The sequence below is a fragment of the Medicago sativa genome, chromosome 4, assembly GCF_051527215.1.
Source record: "Medicago sativa cultivar Bolivia chromosome 4, Bolivia_mono, whole genome shotgun sequence".
Taxonomy (NCBI): domain Eukaryota; kingdom Viridiplantae; phylum Streptophyta; class Magnoliopsida; order Fabales; family Fabaceae; genus Medicago; species Medicago sativa.
The window spans coordinates 82,429,804-82,449,328 of NC_140752.1; the positions used below are offsets into that span (position 1 = coordinate 82,429,804).

The 19,525-nt window shown below is 31.8% G+C and overlaps 1 protein-coding gene and 1 long non-coding RNA gene across 2 annotated transcripts; both read left to right on the plus strand.

Annotated features, from left to right (window-relative positions):
• Positions 1-4,436: 4,436 nt before the first annotated feature.
• ARC5 (P-loop containing nucleoside triphosphate hydrolases superfamily protein) lies at positions 4,437-10,884 on the plus strand. Its single transcript, XM_085704437.1, has 15 exons — positions 4,437-4,842; positions 5,054-5,566; positions 6,265-6,398; positions 6,506-6,598; positions 6,741-6,804; positions 7,069-7,117; positions 7,269-7,351; positions 7,614-7,771; positions 7,859-7,919; positions 8,189-8,251; positions 8,654-8,754; positions 8,982-9,039; positions 9,219-9,551; positions 10,343-10,507; positions 10,611-10,884. Exons 1-15 carry the CDS (start codon positions 4,492-4,494, stop codon positions 10,674-10,676), a joined length of 2,292 nt encoding a protein of 763 aa, XP_085560563.1. The 5' UTR covers positions 4,437-4,491; the 3' UTR covers positions 10,677-10,884.
• A 3,868-nt stretch (positions 10,885-14,752) lies between these two features.
• Positions 14,753-15,384, plus strand: LOC146932708 (uncharacterized). Its single transcript, XR_015007218.1, has 2 exons — positions 14,753-14,896; positions 15,004-15,384. It is a non-coding gene; the product is annotated as an uncharacterized LOC146932708 (long non-coding RNA).
• The last annotated feature ends 4,141 nt before the right edge of the window (positions 15,385-19,525 follow it).

Here is a 19,525-nt window from a genome sequence, read left to right on the forward strand (position 1 = left end):
TGGCTGTTTCATTATAAATCAAGGTTGTTTTTTTCGTTTTTTGTTGAAGGAATTATAAATCACAAGGTTGTTGAATCCTAGAATGAATTATGAACGATCGCAACCAGTTATTTTCGTGGAGCTATAACCTTGACTTGAGCATTGCAAACAAATTGATACTTTAAAAAACAAAGAAAATCTTCTCTCAAATTTTATTTACAAGATTTAAAAAAAAAAATATTAATATGTGGGATCTTAGCCCATGGACACAAGAGATCTTAAGATGCAATATATATATATATATATATATATATATATATATATATATATATATATATATATATATATATATTATTTGAAGAAGAATCAAATATATACAATTGTAACAAATTTTTATGTAAATCCTAATCAAATTTAATAAGATAATTCTAATTTCAAATCAGTTATATTAATTTGTAACAAATATAAAACAAATCTAAATAATTGAAAGATATTATTATTTTTTATAACCTAGCTAATCCTAATATAAATAGACAGAAAAACGAAAATAGATTGTATTTTGGCTTTGCAAGCAAGCAAGCATCCTTCTAGGTTTCCTTCCACCAACTCAAGGAGACAATTTTCATACGAGGTTTGATTATTTGCAGAAAAAGGTACTCTAACTTCTTAATTTTGTTTACCTTAACATTATATATGTAGTTTGGTTTTTAATTCTGCAATCCTTGTTGGTTTCTTTTCAGTTTTGGTTCCTTTTAGTGTATAAGGAATGTCGTGCAGTTGAAAGTGTGATACTAGGGATTGAAAGTGTTCTGAGAGAGTTTGATTAAGAATCTTGATGCTAGAGTTTGGCATAAAAAAAATTGAAGTAAATAAGAAAGTGGCGTAGAATGATAGGGAAACAGGAGATCTAATGAACCCGTGTAACTAACAGATTGCATTCTAACCAACTTTACTAATAACGGATGACAGTTAGGGAGTTTGGCAGTTAGTTGTTTGTTGTGTTACGTTTTCTATATAAGGGAGTCATAAGGTTAGTAGAAGGTATTAATTAAAAATTAAAATCATATTCTCTAACATTCTGCTACATTCAATAAAGAACATCTTTGGTACTGTATTTTGTTGAAAACCTGAATATGATATTATTGTATTTGTGGCTATATTAAAAGAAACAAGCACGTAACATGCTTTCTATTTGAATGCTTGACATTATCATCCTTTTGCAGTTTGCCAATCAAATTAATTATATACACTGTACACATCACCTTATCGTTTAGCATAATAAACACCTAATCAATTGTTCATTATTTCTACTTGATTTTTTTTTTTTTGAGTAATAGTATTTTTACATGATTGTGTAGGCACAGATGGACAAATTATCTTTGAGACCAGAACTGTGCATGTGTGGCTCAGATGGCTGCTATTTTCCTGAATCCGCTCGAGCTGTAATCACAAGACTTGCAAGATCCCAACCAACTTCGCCTGAACCTCATCGTACCACTGTCAATCCCAACTCCATCAACGACTGGTCACCTCTGGATGATGGCATTGAGGTTGTCCTCCCAAATGGTTTAGACAGAGTTCCCTCTAGGGAGGAAGTTGATGCATACATTTTCGGCATTCTTAATAAGCCGACCACTAAAAAAAGACTACCAGTTTTTACCGAATTTTGCAAGGAGCATTAATCTCCATGATGACTTGCAAAGAGACTCCTCTCTGTTGGATATTACTTTCAAACCATTTATTTTGTTAAATAGAAAGTACAACCATTGTTAGGTTAGGTGTGCTACTAACAAAGTTCTGGGACAGTTGATTACTAGATTACTATTGCTGTGTAGTATATATTTCAGATTAATGATTCTTTAATAAGTTCTGAATTTCATGTTTGGCATATGATTTGCATTATAGTTTATATTGCACCAACTCCTTTCAGTCCTCAAAATTAGGTAATTTTAGAGAATCTTAACTTCTTTTTATGAATCCTAACCTTTCAGTTGATTACTAGATTACTATATGTTAGAATATTATATAATATCTTTTATATTATACTTGAGAATCTTAACTTCTTTTATGAATTATTTATCATTTTAGAGTATATTAGATTGTTTCTTAAAAAAATCAGTTATTTTTAAAAAAAATATTAGATTTTATATATAACTTTTTTTGAAGGAAGATTTTATATAACTTATTATTATTATTATTATTATTATTATTATTATTATTATTATTATTATTATTATTATTATTATTTATTCTTGATTTCTTTTGGTACTATTTATTCTTGATTTTCTATTTGTTTAAGATTGAGTCTATATATTCCTGTAAATAAAGATTAGTATATAGTCTTTTTTAGATGAAAAAATAACATATATACTACTAAAAATGACAGTAGTTCTTGTTTGTATATTCCGTTTTTAAATTATTTTTTCTAATGAGAAATGTTTTTTCTTATACAAATTGGACACATACCATGTACTATATTTATATGGTTTCAAAATTTTAAACTGTTTCTCTCTCATTGTGTGTTTGTTCTCATTTCTTGGAATCGATGTTCACACTCAATGACATATGATGTCGGATATCGTATCCAAAAAATACAATTGTTTTTATAAGTGACCAAAATAGTGATCTTTCAACGTATTTTTTCAACCTCCACATTGTTATTTGTTTTTGGAAATCGAAATTCCACTCTCAACTTCTAAGAAAGAAAGAAATGCAAAACAAACTCACTGTGATATTCAAATTGAAAAGAAAGAGGAAATGGAAATTTATGGATTTTTTTACTACTGTACTGTTTAGAGTCAATCAAACGCAAAACAATGATATCTGCACTCTCATGTGCTTAGGGTCCAAGTCCAACTTATTGATGTTTCCTCGTATTGTTTCTGTTTCTGTTTCTGGGTTTATAACCCATATCTTCTTTGATTTCTTTTTTCTTTTTATTTCATTTGTCTGCTTGTGGTTGTTATTTGTCACGTACATGATCATTGGAATGCAATGCAAGAGTGTACTTCCACACTTGTTGGAAATATTACTTTTTTTACTTTTAAATAACAAAAGTCGTATATTTTTGTTATTTCTCTCTTTATTATTTTGTTCTAAATAGTTCTAACTTCTAAATAGTTTATGTGTAGCACTATCTAAGTGGGATCAGGTTTGTATGCAATAAAGAACATAGAGTAACTGCATTTGCAATGACATCTAAAATCTAAATCGCAAGAATAAAGGCTTGGTGCATTAGGTTTTAAGCTCAAATTTTAAATTTAAACATAATTAAAATTTGAGTTTGAAATCTAAATCATCTAGATCGATCTTCGATTATGAAATGTTATTGCAGTGCAATCAACTGCACTCAATCCAAATATCTCTAAGTATCATCTCTTTTCAGAACGGGTTTATGAAAATTTATACAAAAATATAAAAATAATATCAGTAAACAAAAGAAAATATTGATTTGAATTTATATTTTCATCAGAAAAAATAAAGAAAAAGGAAGATATGGATGATGGATCCCGACTTGCGACTTGGATGTCTCCTGGAATTGACGAACAACCTATAATAGTACTCCCTCCGTTTTAAAATGAGTGTCGTTTTAGGTGTTTACACACATATTAAGAAATGGAATGATTAAAAGAAAGAGAATGGTTATTTTACCAAATTATCCTTAGTAACTATTGGTTAGTTTTAAAAGTAATACTTTGAAAGTAGTGTGCAGAGTATTAATTGGAGAGTACAATTGAAAAGAAAATGTTATTATTGCATTGGAAACTGAAAGTGACATTCATTTTGAAACAAATATTTTTGGCTAAAGCAACACTCATTTTGAAACGGAGAGAGTATTTATTAGTGTCGAATCCAAAATGGGGCGTGGCCAAGCGGTAAGGCAACGGGTTTTGGTCCCGATTTTGGAGGTTCGAATCCTTCTGTCCTATCTAGGTGTGGTTGTATCTTTCCATGGAATGGGACGGGACAGTCTCATTTGGTCTCTTTATCAGCACACCTGTCTGTTGATGACATGTCAGAATCAGGTGATAGGCAGTTTTGCAATTTAAGGTGATCGCTGCTGCACCTAGATTGCTAACCATTGATTTTTCATTAAAGACAAGCATGTCAATGGCCACACAAATCACAATATACACAAGGAATAAAATTAGTAAATCAGTGTATAATTAAAGACTAAAAACATTGAAATCCACAAAGACTTGGCCATTTCCTTTAGTTACACCCAAAATAGAACAAAAGTAAAATAATTATATGATTTTCTTTTTTGTTACCTAATGCATTGTTTAATTCTCACACAAATAAATAATTTATATTCAACTCGCATAAACTTTTATTTATAAAATAAAATAAACTTATTAAATGAAATTAAGCTAAACATACAATAGTTTTGTTTTGTGGTCACCAGCCAGCACAAGAATAATTGACATAATAAAGTGAGTGAGTGTGAGACAGAGAGTAACCAAAGTCCTTTCCTTATCTAAAATTCAAAAAACAGTAACACACCACACAACAATGGAGGAAGAAACAGAGCACCACCAACTCCAACTCCAACTCCAAGACAAAGAAGAAAACGAGTGGCGTCTCTACGAAGCTTACAATGAACTTCACGCGCTTGCTCAAGAACTTCACACGCCTTTCGACGCGCCAGCCGTGCTGGTTGTGGGCCACCAAACAGACGGGAAGAGCGCCTTAGTTGAGGCTCTTATGGGCTTCCAGTTCAACCACGTCGGTGGTGGCACCAAAACCCGCCGGCCCATTACTCTTCATATGAAATATGGCCCACATTGCGAGTCTCCTTCTTGCTATCTCCTCTCTGATGATGACCCTTCTCTTTCTCACCATATGTCCCTTTCCCAAATCCAGGTCCCTCTTTTATTATCAATTTCTTGTTACAATATTACTGCATATGTTTGGATTTGCAGTAGTGACTTTGACTGAATTATCATGAGTGATTGTGAATGTAAATGTAAATGTGAGGTACCAAATTGGGTTGCGAGAAAATTGTGAGGACTAAAATGGGTCTTTAATCCTTTTTTTTTAGAGGCTAACAAACTGATTAATTTTGACTAAACAGGGTTATATTGAAGCTGAGAATGCGAGGTTGGAGCGTGATTCATGTTGTCAATTTTCAGCTAAGGAAATAATAATAAAAGTGGAATACAAATACTGTCCTAATCTCACCATAATAGACACACCAGGACTAGTTGCTCCTGCACCTGGTCGTAAAAATAGGGCCATACAGGCACAGGCACGGGCGGTAGAGTCACTCGTTCGTGCAAAAATGCAGCACAAGGAGTTCATTATACTCTGTCTTGAAGATTGTAGTGATTGGAGCAACGCAACTACCAGGCGCGTTGTAATGCAAATTGATCCTGAATTGTCAAGGACTGTGATTGTTTCGACTAAGTTGGATACTAGGATACCACAATTTTCACGTCCTTCTGATGTTGAAGTTTTCCTTTCGCCACCTGCGTCTACACTTGATGGATGCATTCTTGGTGATTCTCCATTCTTTACTTCGGTGCCTTCTGGAAGAGTTGGTTCTGGAACTCATTGTTTATACTCCTCCAATGATGATTTCAAACAGGTTCATTACTTAAACCCTTTCATTTCATTTCAGATTCAAAGCTTCGTGCTTAGATAGTAGATACTAGAGATAATTATTCAATGGTTAAAAGTAAAACATCAGACCGTGTGATTGGCAAAGATAGACAAACAAAACAATTACGCGTGCCATTGCCAATACACGTTGTCTTGTTTTATTTTATGCTATAAATGAATTATTATGCTTTTTTAGTATATAGTATAGTTTAATTCAATTCTATCGGTTACTGCTGGTGGCATGCAAGGAATCCTAGAAAAGCAGAAAAAACTTTCTATGTGCTGCACTCAACTTGTTAGAGATTCTATTTTTTTTTTTTTTATTATTGCAAAATGTTAGTGGTTAATTTATCAAGGGTAGGGGCGAATGTTATTAGTAGAGGTTGAACCTCAAACCTCCTACACACAACTCCTTTAGTGTCTTAACCCATGCCACTGGGCTACTCCTTCGGTATCTTAGATATTCTATTTTTTTACTTATCCAATTCACCAATCAACGCTATGTGCTGAAAAGCTTTCATCCGTGAAAGAAAGCGACATAACTAGCCCTGGATCCTTGTGAGTTTAGGATTTATTGCAGTAGCAGTTGTATTCAGGGGGCTGGCAATTTTAATTTGTAGAATGTGAAATAACCAGAGTTTTTATTCTTCTTCTTGATCTATTTAGCTGTACGTATGGATGCAGGCAGTAAGCTTCAGAGAGATAGAAGATGTTGCATCCTTGGAGGAGAAATTGGGAAGGCCATTGTCAAAGCAAGAAAGAAGTAGGATAGGTGTGAGCAAACTTAGGTTGTTTCTTGAAGAAATACTACAAAAGAGGTTTACCTACAGTAGAATTTGTTGTTGTTTCTTGACAATAATTAGTAAATCCATCATTATTATTTTTTATATATTCTATAGCTAAATCCTAAGAATGAACTTGCTAGGTATATAAATAATGTACCGTTGATCATTCCACTTCTTGAGAAGGAGCATCGGAGCGTGACAAGGAAATTGAGTGATATAAATCAAGAATTGAGGTTTGTATTAAGTTAGAAATATTTTGTTATCTTCATAGGAAAGGGCAGGGTTGATACTTGATAATTTTATGTATTGATATTATTGTTATCTTTGAATGTATTTGTTTCATCACTTGTATATTCTTCTTCAAATTATATTCAGCACACTGGATGAAGCCAAGTTGAAGGAGAAAGGAAGAGCTTTTCATGATATGTTCTTGACCAAGGTTTTAATATCACAAATTCAATTTTCTTCTCAGTATCCGATTATGCTTTATTGGGTGAATTTCTTCTATTGATGGATATTAGAACTCCTACCAAGGAAGGGCTATTTAATCTGGTTGTTTAACGTGTGCCACTAGTATGCTTTTTTTTAAGAAAGTGCCACTAGTTTACTTATCTGTCCAATATTTGATTTGAACCCGCATATGTGTGCTTTTATACTTTATTATGTGTCTTCCTCCCTGACTCAAATATTTTCTATCTTTCAGCTGTCATTGCTGCTTAAAGGGACAGTTGTCGCGCCTCCTGATAAGTTTGGTAAGTTTCCTAGGCTCTCATTTGTGGATAAGCCTAACGAATAGTAGATAATGCTCAATGAAAAAAGAAATCTCACTGTCTCAGGATATCTCCTTTCTCTTGGTAAATGGTAACTGTTATATTCCTTAATATTCTGTTTGTTTCATTTCAGGTGAAACATTACCAGATGAGCGAATAAATGGAGGTGCATTTGTTGGTGCCGATGGTGTTCAGTTCCCTCACAAGCTAATACCTGTAAGTTATACAATTGTTTTCGGCTTGTTTTTCTCAGTACTTACATTCTACTCATTTTATTATATTGTCTCCCCTTTTAAAAAATTATTTATAATTTTTTTTTCTTTTCTTTTGGTTGATGACTCATTTAACTTATGCTTGTAATTACCACTTTCGTGTGGATTTTATATTTGTACGGAGGTTCATGCACTGAAAGCTTTTGAAGTATTTTCAGAATCTCATTAAGCAAATATTTGATAGGCTGGTTTATCCTTCTCTGTAGAATGCAGGGATGCGTCTTTATGGGGGTGCACAATATCATCGAGCAATGGCTGAATTTCGTTTTGTAGTTGGAGGAATCAAGTGCCCTCCAATTACCCGGGAAGAAATTGTAAATGCTTGTGGAGTTGAAGACATTCATGATGGAACAAACTACTCTAGGTAATTCTGTGTGCTCTACTTATTCATTCTTGTAATAATATTTACTCATTTTTTAACATTAAAATATTTTTAATTTTGACCAACCAGGACTGCTTGTGTAATTGCTGTTGCAAAGGCTCATGATACATTTGAACCTTTTCTTCATCAGGTGATTAATACCATAGAAGTGAAAATATTCCTTTCAATTAGTAATTTGTTAGGACTTAGGATTACAAGTCAACTTACACAATTACGTTAGGAGCTGATTAAGAATAAAGGGAATTTTGAGTAGTTAGGGTTGAATAGGTTAGGTAAATAGGTTAGCTGGTTAGTTAAAAGGAGTTACATGCATAGATAGGAAGGCACTATGTTTCATTTTTTTGAAGGTTTAATGTTTTGCTTCCCTAACTAATATATAATTCTTTGTTTTTGATACAGTTGGGGTCTAGATTGTTGCACATACTTAAGAGATTGCTCCCAATCTCTTTTTATCTTCTTCAGGTATTCTCGTTGTATTCTTTTGTGAGATATAAAACTATTTTTTATTTTTTACATCAGATAGTTTAAGATTTTGAGATAATTGGTTCTTGACATGCATCGAGATTCGAGAGAGCCTTTATGAACCAGTGGTTTAGGGTTTGATTCTTGTCCGTTGCCAATCTATTCTTCAAAATTAAAGTTGAATTTCTTTACAAATTAGTATGAACATGTGCGTTGTCTACCCTTCAAGCTCTTGTGTGAAGATTTGTACAATACAGTATTAGTAAAATAATTTCGTAGTTTGGCAGCTTAAGCTTTTAGAATAATTGTTTCTTGTAATTTTTTTTTTTTGCCAATGGTTTATTATGCATTTTTGTGGAAATCTTCTGACACTCCTGTATTTATGCATTTTGTTTCTGACAGAAAGATTGTGAGTATCTAAGTGGCCATCAGGTGTTCCTCAGGCGTGTTGCCTCTGCCTTCGACAACTTTGCAGAATCCACTGAAAAATCATGCCGTGAAAAGTTAATCATCACTTGCCCCCAATTGCTTGGTTTCCTTCCACACGTCGAATGAAATCATGAGTCTTTTGTTCTAAAAAAAACTGAAACTGAAATAACAAACAAAAACATCACAAGCTTCATTTTAGTTTTGGGCGAATTGTATTGACTTCGCTGTTAACAATATTAGTACTCCTGGTTGTCTGCTTACTATTTTCTAAATGCCATTTTTCCATGCTGCTTTGCTGCAGATGCATGGAGGACTTGGTAAGCACCACACGATATGTCTCATGGTCTCTACACAATAAGGTAATCTTTGAAATGCTGCATTTTAAATGATCTAACTTCCTAATTTGAATTTAACCTAGACTTGTATGACAGTCTGTTTATACTATAAGAACCTCTAGGTAAAATATTATTTGCAAAGCTACGTCTTTCTTTGCTCGTTTCTTTTCTTATATCTGATTCTGCCACTGCCAACTTTTTAGAGTCGGGCAGGATTACGCCAGTTCTTAGATTCATTTGGTGGAACAGAACATTCCAATGCTTGTAATGATCCCACTGCAACTGTTCTATCACAAACAAATGTGCAAGAGAAGGAAGACACAAAGCCACAACTAGAAGTAAAGCTCAGTCACGTGGCCTCTGGAACTGATTCAAGCACATCCACCCAGACAGCTGAAACAAAGCTTGCGGACCTTCTAGATAGTACACTTTGGAATCGGAGGCTTGCACCCTCTTCTGAAAGGATTGTTTATGGTTTGGTACAACAAATATTTCATGGCATACGAGAATATTTCTTGGTTTCTACAGAATTAAAGGTTTGAAATGTTTATTGTTTGTTTATGTATATGCATCTTTATGTGTTTGGTGACTCTGGTCTGCAAATTACCTCCTTTCTTGCCTGAAATTGAAGCTTGTTTGGGTTTAAGTACAGTATACAACCTAGAGTATATGGTGAAGTTTGATGGCTATTTAAAGAAGAATTTTTGTCCAAGAGGCTCTTTCTGCTTATGCGTTATGACAATGTCAATGATATCATAAGAGAAAAATATCTTCAAAATTAAAGCCATTGTAAATTTCAGACCTACTGTGAAATATCTTCAAGAGGCTCTCTACTTTTTTCTGTTCAATTCCTCAATCAAATCCAAAATTTATGAGAAAAAAATATAATTTGGTAGAAACATCAGAGCCTGGAAAACCTATGTTTTTTGTTCTATTTGAGAAAACTATGATATATTAACATAATAATTGATTTAAGGACGAGCAGTATGTGCTACATGCTAAAAGTTTCATGTACCACACATGCAACATAGCTTCAGGTTCAGCACAAGGTTTCAAGTTTATTAGCCCTTCTAGAGATTATTATCTATTAGATATCATACACTATCCTTGTATTATTATTATTATTATTATTATTATCATTCTTTTGAATTTTATGTTTATTGTTCAGTCTGATTACAGCTGCAACACTAGAAGACAATAAGTCAAAACACCGATAATTGATTGATTTGGGGTTATTATGATAAAGCCATGTCAATAATTGTGAATTATCACCCCTATTATTTTCCTTTCTATCTTTTATGCACTGCTTATACCTAATATTTTGCAGTTCAACTGTTTCCTCTTGATGCCCATTGTGGATAAGTTGCCTGCACGCCTTCGGGAGGACCTAGAATCTGCTTTTGAAGATGACCTGGAAAATGTTTTTGACATGACCAATCTGCAACTTTCACTGGGGCAACAGAAAAGAGATACAGAAATTGAACTGAAAAGGGTATTGCATAATTTATATGTCTTGGTTTCCCTTGTGAACAATTTACAAAGATGGTAATTTTCTCTTGTTTTCCATGATGTCTAACTCTTTGGTGGTTTTGCAGATCAAGAGGCTCAAAGATAAATTCAGAATGATACATGAGCAGCTAATTCTACGTCAAGCCGCTTGAATATATGAACCACTGCTGGATCTTCTGAGTGTAACATTACATGTAACTTGAAGGGGAGATGTACTATGATTTTTTCGTTTCTTTCCTAATTTAGTGCTTTCCCTATGGTTTATCATAGAAAGATTATTAGATGTTCATTATATCTGCAGTTACCTATAAATCTTCCTCTTTACCTCTATCTAAGCTTTGAGTATATTCATGTTCGAAACTTATAACATGTTTCTGTTCCTGTACCTGAGACATAATAGCAGACTAGTAGAGTTCACTGATTCAAATGACCGCTGAATCTTCACCTAACTTTCTCCTCATTTAAGAAGGCATTAATATACTATCTAGCAACAGTCGACTCAATAACAGTGGACTCGTTTGGTGCGCATGATATGATAGAGAAATGATATGATTAAAAAATGGATAAAGATAGGATATGATAGTGACATGATAGACATTTATTTTGCCATGCGTTTGGTGCACACATGATAAGAAAGATGATAAAATTATTTTATCATATCATGTGTTTGGTGCACACTGTTATTAGCATGATAAAAAAATTAACAACTCTTCATCATACTCACATCTGTCGTCTGTATCCTTCGTCATTCCATCAGACCAGATTCATTGTCTTTGAGCATGGAGCCTCATTCCCTTAAACTCCTGACTTCACCAACTACGAAGCCACTGTCGACGCTTGCATAACAATAAATAAGATGGAGAAATCGTTGGAGTATATAGATTGGAATTTGAATACAAATAAACTAAATCTGAAAGGAATTTAAGTACAAATAAACTTACTATTCAATTTAAACATTGATTGAAATTTGAACTGGAATATATAGCTAACATTCCATGCCTCGTATTGATTGGAATTGCTATAGATTGAAGAAACAAGAAGCGGAATATAATTGATTGCAGTGGGAGTTGAAGGAGGTTTGGGAAGAAACAGAGGTACGAGTTTGATAGCTATTCTATCAGGTTGCTAACCTACTAAAAACTAAGCATAAAAATAACAAAGGGTGAGCAGCATAGGATTAGATATAAGTTTAAGTTATCATTTTCTCTTGGTGCATCAAACAACGGATTGAATCGAGATATGATAATTTTATCATATCATGTCTTCCTATCATGTGCACCAAATAGACCCGTGAAAGTTGCCTAAGTTATTCTCTCTTTTAAATCTTAACAAATGCTTTAAAGACACTCTTTAACGTTTTTCATTTTTTATATGCATCCAATCGAACAATATGACTAAAAAAAGTCCAATCTAATTTAGTTGATGTTTCTATTACTTAGATCACCAAGTTTAATTAGAGAAAAATGCTAATAAATGTCCTTAGACTATTTAGTGCACTTGTTAAGAAGTTTAGAGATAAAATTATGTTTTGGAAATGATGCATTGCATGCAAGCGTCGTCTTCATACAATGGTGGTCTTCTGCTTAAAGATATGTCTCGTTTTACTTTTAGGGTTTGAAATTTGTTTGGAGTTTTAAGTATTGTGCTTTTGTGTTTGGAAAACATATCATCTTGTAAAATACTCACTCCGTTGATAATTATAAGCAAATTTGACTTTTTAAACCACACACATCATAATTGAATGAACCTAAAAAGTCAAATTTGTTTATAATTGGGAACAGAGGGAGTAGTGTATTTTGCTCTTCTGTCATGAAGGGAACCCAAAAGATCGTTCATATTGGATCAAGAGCAACTATACAAGTGAGTTGAACATCACAACTTAAATCAAAAACCCTTGTCCTATTTTTCCTCAATTTTTTGGCTTGGCTCACTACATGCTCACTTCTTACTTGCTGAGTGAATTAACTGCCACTCATATGCCTTTTTATTTGGTAATCCAAGCATTTCTTGATCTTTAAACCTACAAATCTAATAGAAACAAGTCATAGTAGCTCTGATGATACTCATAACCTAACTATATAATATACACAATGAATTCAGGGAATTTCATGAGATTTCTTGTTAAACAAGTTAATAAGTTCCTAAGTAATATAGGGGAATTCAGGTAAATTTGAAACTTATCAACTATCAATTCTAGGTGATACATCTTGCTTGTGCATAATCAACATGGCATGCCTAGCGCCATAACGCTAGGCCAGGTGGTGCAATTTCTTCTAGAATGCCCAGTTAAGCTAAAATTTCAGATTTTACAAGGGGTATGAAATTTGGGAGATAGATAAACACCTTTTTGTAATCTTGGGAGCTCAAGACTTGGTGATTCAATCTAGGAAACCAGAGTTGGATTCTACAATTTTTGTTCTTTATGTGTGATTCTTAACACTCTTATTTTGCTTTGTCAAACATTATGAGCATATCATTTTTCTTGATGTTAGGGACGAGTAGATCTGTATGACAATTCTTGTGGGATTTGAATTTTGTCTATTGAATGAGTTTGATGAATTATTTTTCATATTTGTGCTTAATTCTCTTTATCCGTTGATCACCTTTAAATTGATTTATGATTCATATTTTGAAATGGAAGTTGACTTTATGAATGCTTGACATAAGAAAGGCATGCCTTTGCAATCTAGGAATAGATAGATGAAGACACATGAAACCAACTTAGAAGTCTTAATCAATCATGCTTAGTCCTATTCTTATATTCACTAAGGAATTAGGTGTTACTTTAGGATTAATGGTTTTATCATTGTGGAATTATTTAGGATAAGAAGATTGTAGATAATTCGGTAATAATTCAATAGAGGATTTCAATAGCTCACTAAAAATAAGTACTCTTTTCATCCAGTTGAGTTAGTATGATGGTTTTGGCTTGAGGCCTTTGAGTCTGCTTCTTTTAAGCTCTCATATTCGATTCTCTCTAGTGTCAATTTTGATAAGTTAGTTTTTTTTTTAAAAAAAAAAGCACTCGTTTGTTCAATAAAGTAGTAATAATATAATTTAATGATTCAATACACTCGTGTTCGACACTCAGTCTTACCATTTTATGATTATTTCCAATGATTCAGTACACTTTTTGACATCACTGTCATATGTATCTCATAAGAATTGTGTATCTTGTGGTGAAAAAAAAAAGAATTGTGTATATCTTGACTATCTTCTGGATAAAATTTTGAAGAAAATTAAAATGCACTTATTGTAATTTATTGTGTAAATCATTCACCAGACAACTATTAGTCGGACTGCGATTGACTGCAGTTGGTGAAAGTACGCAGTCACCGCAGTTAAAAAGATGGTCTTTCAAACTAGTTAAAAAGAGAAATATATATTTGATTTGAATATCTTCTAAACGATAAAAAAATTTAAGAAAATTATACAGTTATTATTATAATTTACTATACAAACAATACAATGGAACAAAAGTTTTTACTTCTATCTTGGTTTTTGTTTTTTTTTTTAGAATACTTCTATCTTAAGATTGTATTTTGCAAATCATTTAGTATACTATTCATTCTCATATTGTGAAGCAAGAAACAATTGATTCATTCTATTTCAACACAACAATTCATTCTCTTATCGTGAAAACATGAATTTTTTTGTTTTGTTTTGATTTGAATGAGAGACTGATTTGTCCATTTAAATAATTCTTTTAATTATACGTTTGCACTTAATTGACACCGTTAACGCCGCATAGTTAAGCTAACGGTACACGTTATAGGTTCAATGATAAAAACTGATTCATGACTAAATCGTCTCGGTTTAATTTTATAAGGGACTAGATGGAGTCTTTTTATTTGTTGATGACTAGTTTGACCCCTATAGAATTTGTCAGAGATCAAAATGGGTCTTTACTCTAAATTCTAATGTCTATTTCTTAATAAAAAAAAAAAATTAATGCTACATATCTACTTTAAAACAACACGAAACCAGTGGAAATACACGGATATTTTTCTAGTTTTTAGAATATTATTTTATGAGAAAAAGACAAGTCAAATTCTTTTACTTGTTTTTTCATTTTTTTTTACCCCTGTGAACCATAAAAGGCTAGAAAAGAAAAGAATATAATTAATGGAAGTTTGCCCTTACTTATTGAGCAAGCCAAAAGGCAAACATGATAAATTGATTACATATGATACATTAAATAAAGACTCCAATTCTAACAAGTTTTCTTGAAGAACCATAAGTGAGAAAAAATAATTATTGAAAAACAATACATTTCTATATGTTGCAAGTTTAAGAGAAAAAGATATGACTGAAATTATTAAGTTTATTTACGTAATGATCATTTTTATTTCCTTATTTCATAATGTAACCGGCAAGTAAACCATTTTTGTATCCTTTTGAATTTTTGTGTATATCTTCTACAAAATATTTCATCCCTTTTAGTAATATTTGTTTTTTTTTTTCTTTCTTATATCACAGGAGGAGGGGGTAAAAAGTGCAGAGATAATTCAGATTGTTTACTATATTTTTTTTATCTCCTTATGTTCCAAAGTGCGATGGTTTTAAGTGTAGATGTCGTCCATTAAGCCTATCTTTAGATTGATGAGATATGATGGAATGAAATGACATATAATAAGATTCTATTGTATGCATTGATAAAATGTAAATGAAATGGAATGAAATACAATGGAACCAATTCCATTCAATATCACTCCATCTTTTAATTTCTCGTTCCATCCAATTTAAGGTGTATCCAATAGAATAAAACTTAAGTCTTGAAATATTACTATTCTACACTTATTTTATTTGTTTCTACACTTACTATTCTACTAAATACTTATCTCTCACGTTCTTTCTCCACTATCTTCCTACCGATTGCTCATTTCACTTTCTTGTTCTTCACACTCACAGTAGATCTTCCTTGCTTCTCCGGCCTTTGTTCTCATCGATTTGCAGTAGAGAATTACACTATTCTACCTCACCTCTGTTTGTTTGTAGCTTTCAATATCAATGCACAATAATTTTGATAAACTGCAACACGCATGCTTCTTTAGTTTTGTTGAATTACACTACTATTATTAATTATAAATGAAGAGAACTATTGTTGTTTTACACGTATAGAAAATATTTTTAAAAAAATTAATTTCAATTCAATTTTGATAAGGATTAATAAATTGTAATCTACCAAGTAAAAATGTAATTTATATATATTTGTGGTTACATTCATGTCATTTTTTTTTTAAGAAAGTTACATTTGTGTCATAATTATGTCTTAGAAAATAAAAAAATGTCATATTTGCTACTTGTCAAGCGGTTTGACTTGATTCATTGATGAAAGAATTGAAGTGTGAAGTAGAAAAAACCACTAAAACTGAAGATTGATAACAAACTAGACTTTTGACCCGTGCGTCGCACGGGTTTTCTCGACTATAATAGAGATCAATAAATAATCTTTAACCCGCAAGATCATTGATATGGTAGAAAATATTTTCTTCAAAGAAAAAAAGGCAAGCGGATAGGAATGAAATTGGTGTGCAATGCATTTTTTTAGATGGAATTTGTTAGGTTAAATAATTGCAAACCTAATAAAGCAAATGAGCGGGAAAAATTAGGTTAAGTTGCTGCAGACGTAACAAAATTAATAAATAAGGATTAGCTATCAATCCTATTGCACATTGTAAGAATCAAGCATATAGAGACAAGGTTCCACTTCATCATAGAGAAAGTGATCAAAGGAATGCTTGAAATCATTTATTATCCCACTAAATTCCAACTTGTTGATGGTTTCACAAAGACACTGAAGCTGGACAGATTCACTTACTTGAGGAACAAGCTTGGTCTCATAAGCTTGTAAGATTAAGGATTAAAGAGGGGTGTATTAGATGATTAATCTATAATTATAAGTGTAGTTAGTTACATTAGTTTGTTTTAAACTTTGATAGTTACTTACTAATTAACTAGCACTCCAAGTTATGTGTATATGAGTAGATGTATTGTTCTATTTTCATCGATCAATGAATAACAAACTTAAAACAAACATCCTCATCCTTCTTTAACCTCCTTATCATTCATTCATTCATTCATTCATGTGATTTCTTGAGAAAAAATAAATCACAAAATTGCGCTAATAAACTGTAAAAATGACTATTTACACATCAGATAACACATCAACAATAGCTCAAGTTGTCTATGTCATTGTGGATAAAAATGACTAATTTGCCCTAACTTGCATAAACTAAAGACCAAAATTATTAACACCGATATTATCTTATGAGACAAAAAAGTTAATTAAGACAAGAAGATAATGTTAACATGATCTTAGAAAAAAATTAGGGAAAATGATCATGCATGTCCCATCACCTTGAAGTGTTAGTGTCAATGGCATTGGATTGAAAGCGAAATGGAAGTATTATGTTTAGTTGATGATTAACTCCCCAATTCCATGATTGATGTATTCTTATCTCTTACCTATGTATGTATGCTACTGCTGAAACAATTGACTTGTTTTGACCGAGAATCATTCAATCAAAATTTATGATTGAATCCGCTCCCGATATATCTCTTGCTCATAGATGAGAATATGCCAAACCGGAAACGACCTACGACATAGCATATGACAGACCATGTCAGACCATTAAAAAACCTCTTAAGTTTGATAGGTCAGCCTACTTCAGTAAATACGAATAATAATATTTATTATTAAATTATATTTTGTACGTTAAATTAAAATATAAATTTGTTAATCTTTTCAGTAATTTAAGTTTACCAGTATACATTAATTTTTTGTATATTTAAATGCATGATTTTAAACTAGAATTAAAGTATGATATAATATATAGTCAAGTTTCCTAAAATCTCATGCTAAATATCAAATGAGAGTTTAATCTAATCGATCTATTAGTTCGCTATTCTATTTAAACTTAAATCACACGACTTATGTAAATATGTTCATATAAAATAGACTTTTAAACATGCCAACAAACCATATCAGACTTTCAGAATGTCAGACTCAGACCAAAATGGTAAGTCTATGACAGGCCGTAAATCAAGTTTCGGTCTTAAAAGATTTGACAGACCAAACTTAGGTCTTGCAAAGCCTAGCTCCACATGGTCTATTCCCCCTCCCTACTTGCTCACCGTAGTAAAAGTGTTTTACAAATTAATATAACACACTATTGATATAGTGCACATTGTATTATTGATTTATTTCATAAAAAATTGGAGGAAAAAAAAGTTATATTAATTAAAATGACATGAATGATACTTCACAACCGTCTTTTAGAAATTTTTTTTTTTTTTGACACAAGAAAATTTGAATTTTGTACCTTAAATGTTGTTATTGTTGATTTAAATTTGAAAGATCTCTATAAAACTGAGGATCCTTACTCCAAAAACAAATAGAGGTCACATTAGTGACATTACATTATTGCTATGTTATAAATAATTTAACTGATTGAAATTTTCTCAATACTGTTATGATGCCGATCAATAATAAGAAAAGGATAAATGAATAAGAAAATTTTAGGCCTAACATAAACATGGCTTACCCAGACCCACCACTCAATTACCGTAACATCATCATCTAAGTCAGGTAAACTTCCATGCTCATTCAATTAGGAGCATATTATAATTATGCTCTTTTAGTACACCTCCACTATTAAGCTTATTGACCTTTAATATATTATATTATATAAAGGTAAAAGGAAAAAAGAGGATACATATTTAGTATAAATATAATGGAGATTTTTTTGAATGTCTCGATCAGCTTAAAAGTGATTAATTACTTGAGAATATGGCAATGAAGTGGAAATATACCAAAATTTAAAACTATGAAAGAATCTGACTGTAACTCTTGATTGCCCCTGCACCTGCAACCATCCATTAATTTTGATGTGTACACCTCTATATAGTGACTCTATTTGGTTAAAACAAACGAATAAATGATAAACTAGTTGATGACACATAAACTCATAGGGAATGATGGATAAGCTAACAAATTGAATTTGAAGTGTTTAATAAAATTAGTAGATAAACTAAGTGATAAATATTAAATGAAAAGATATTTTTAACTAATATATAATTTTTCTTATAAGGGTAAGAAAATATTTAACATGGTAAACTTGAGGAAATAAAAGATAAATTATAAGTTTAAAACGTTAGTTGATGATATTTTTTTTTTTTTTGTTATCATGCTATTTGTGTGAAATTTTTACTGTCATTTAATAGTGACTAATTTTTTTTGGAGAACATATGAGACACACAAGGTGAATTCTCCTCTTATAACCGTGATGATGAGTGTTTGATCATATTTTTTTTAACTTAAAATTTTTTTTACTAGTATTAAATATTTACTCCACTTCCATAGATAAGGTTCAAAAAGACAATTAATAGTGCGCACGAGTAGAACCTTTGTGGAATATGCATTGGCAACTAATCTGATGACAAGGGTAGTACATAGTACTAGAGAAAAACGGGGATGAAGTACTTTCAAAAAGTTAGGAATGTTGTTCTCCGGGCTTGCTGAACGAAATTTTCCTTAGAAGTTGAAGTATGTTTGTTATCTATGGGTCCATTAGAGTCTAGAGTCCGGAATAGGGACCATAAATTTTAAGGTACAAAAGAAATGATATAGTACTCTCTCCGATCCTGTTTATAAGAGACATTTACATCGACAAAAGTTAATATTTCTAGTCCAAATTTTAAACTAATACATCAAGTTTTGTTTACCTAAATATCTTGTATAAATAAGATCAATGGAAGTACAACACTGCGTACATGTGACATATGTTGAGAACTCTCAAGTTAGATGAGACAAATGTTTAACAGGGTAACATGTTTATAAGTAGTAAACACTTCTAATTTTACTAACTAAATTGTAGAATTAAGCTAGGCTCAAATAGAATCAAATCCCTCTTCTTTTCTTTTTAGGCCTCTAGGAGGTGGGTGTATCATAAACAGTGCTCAAAATTGGTGGAAGTAAAGTTCTTAATTCAGGACCAAA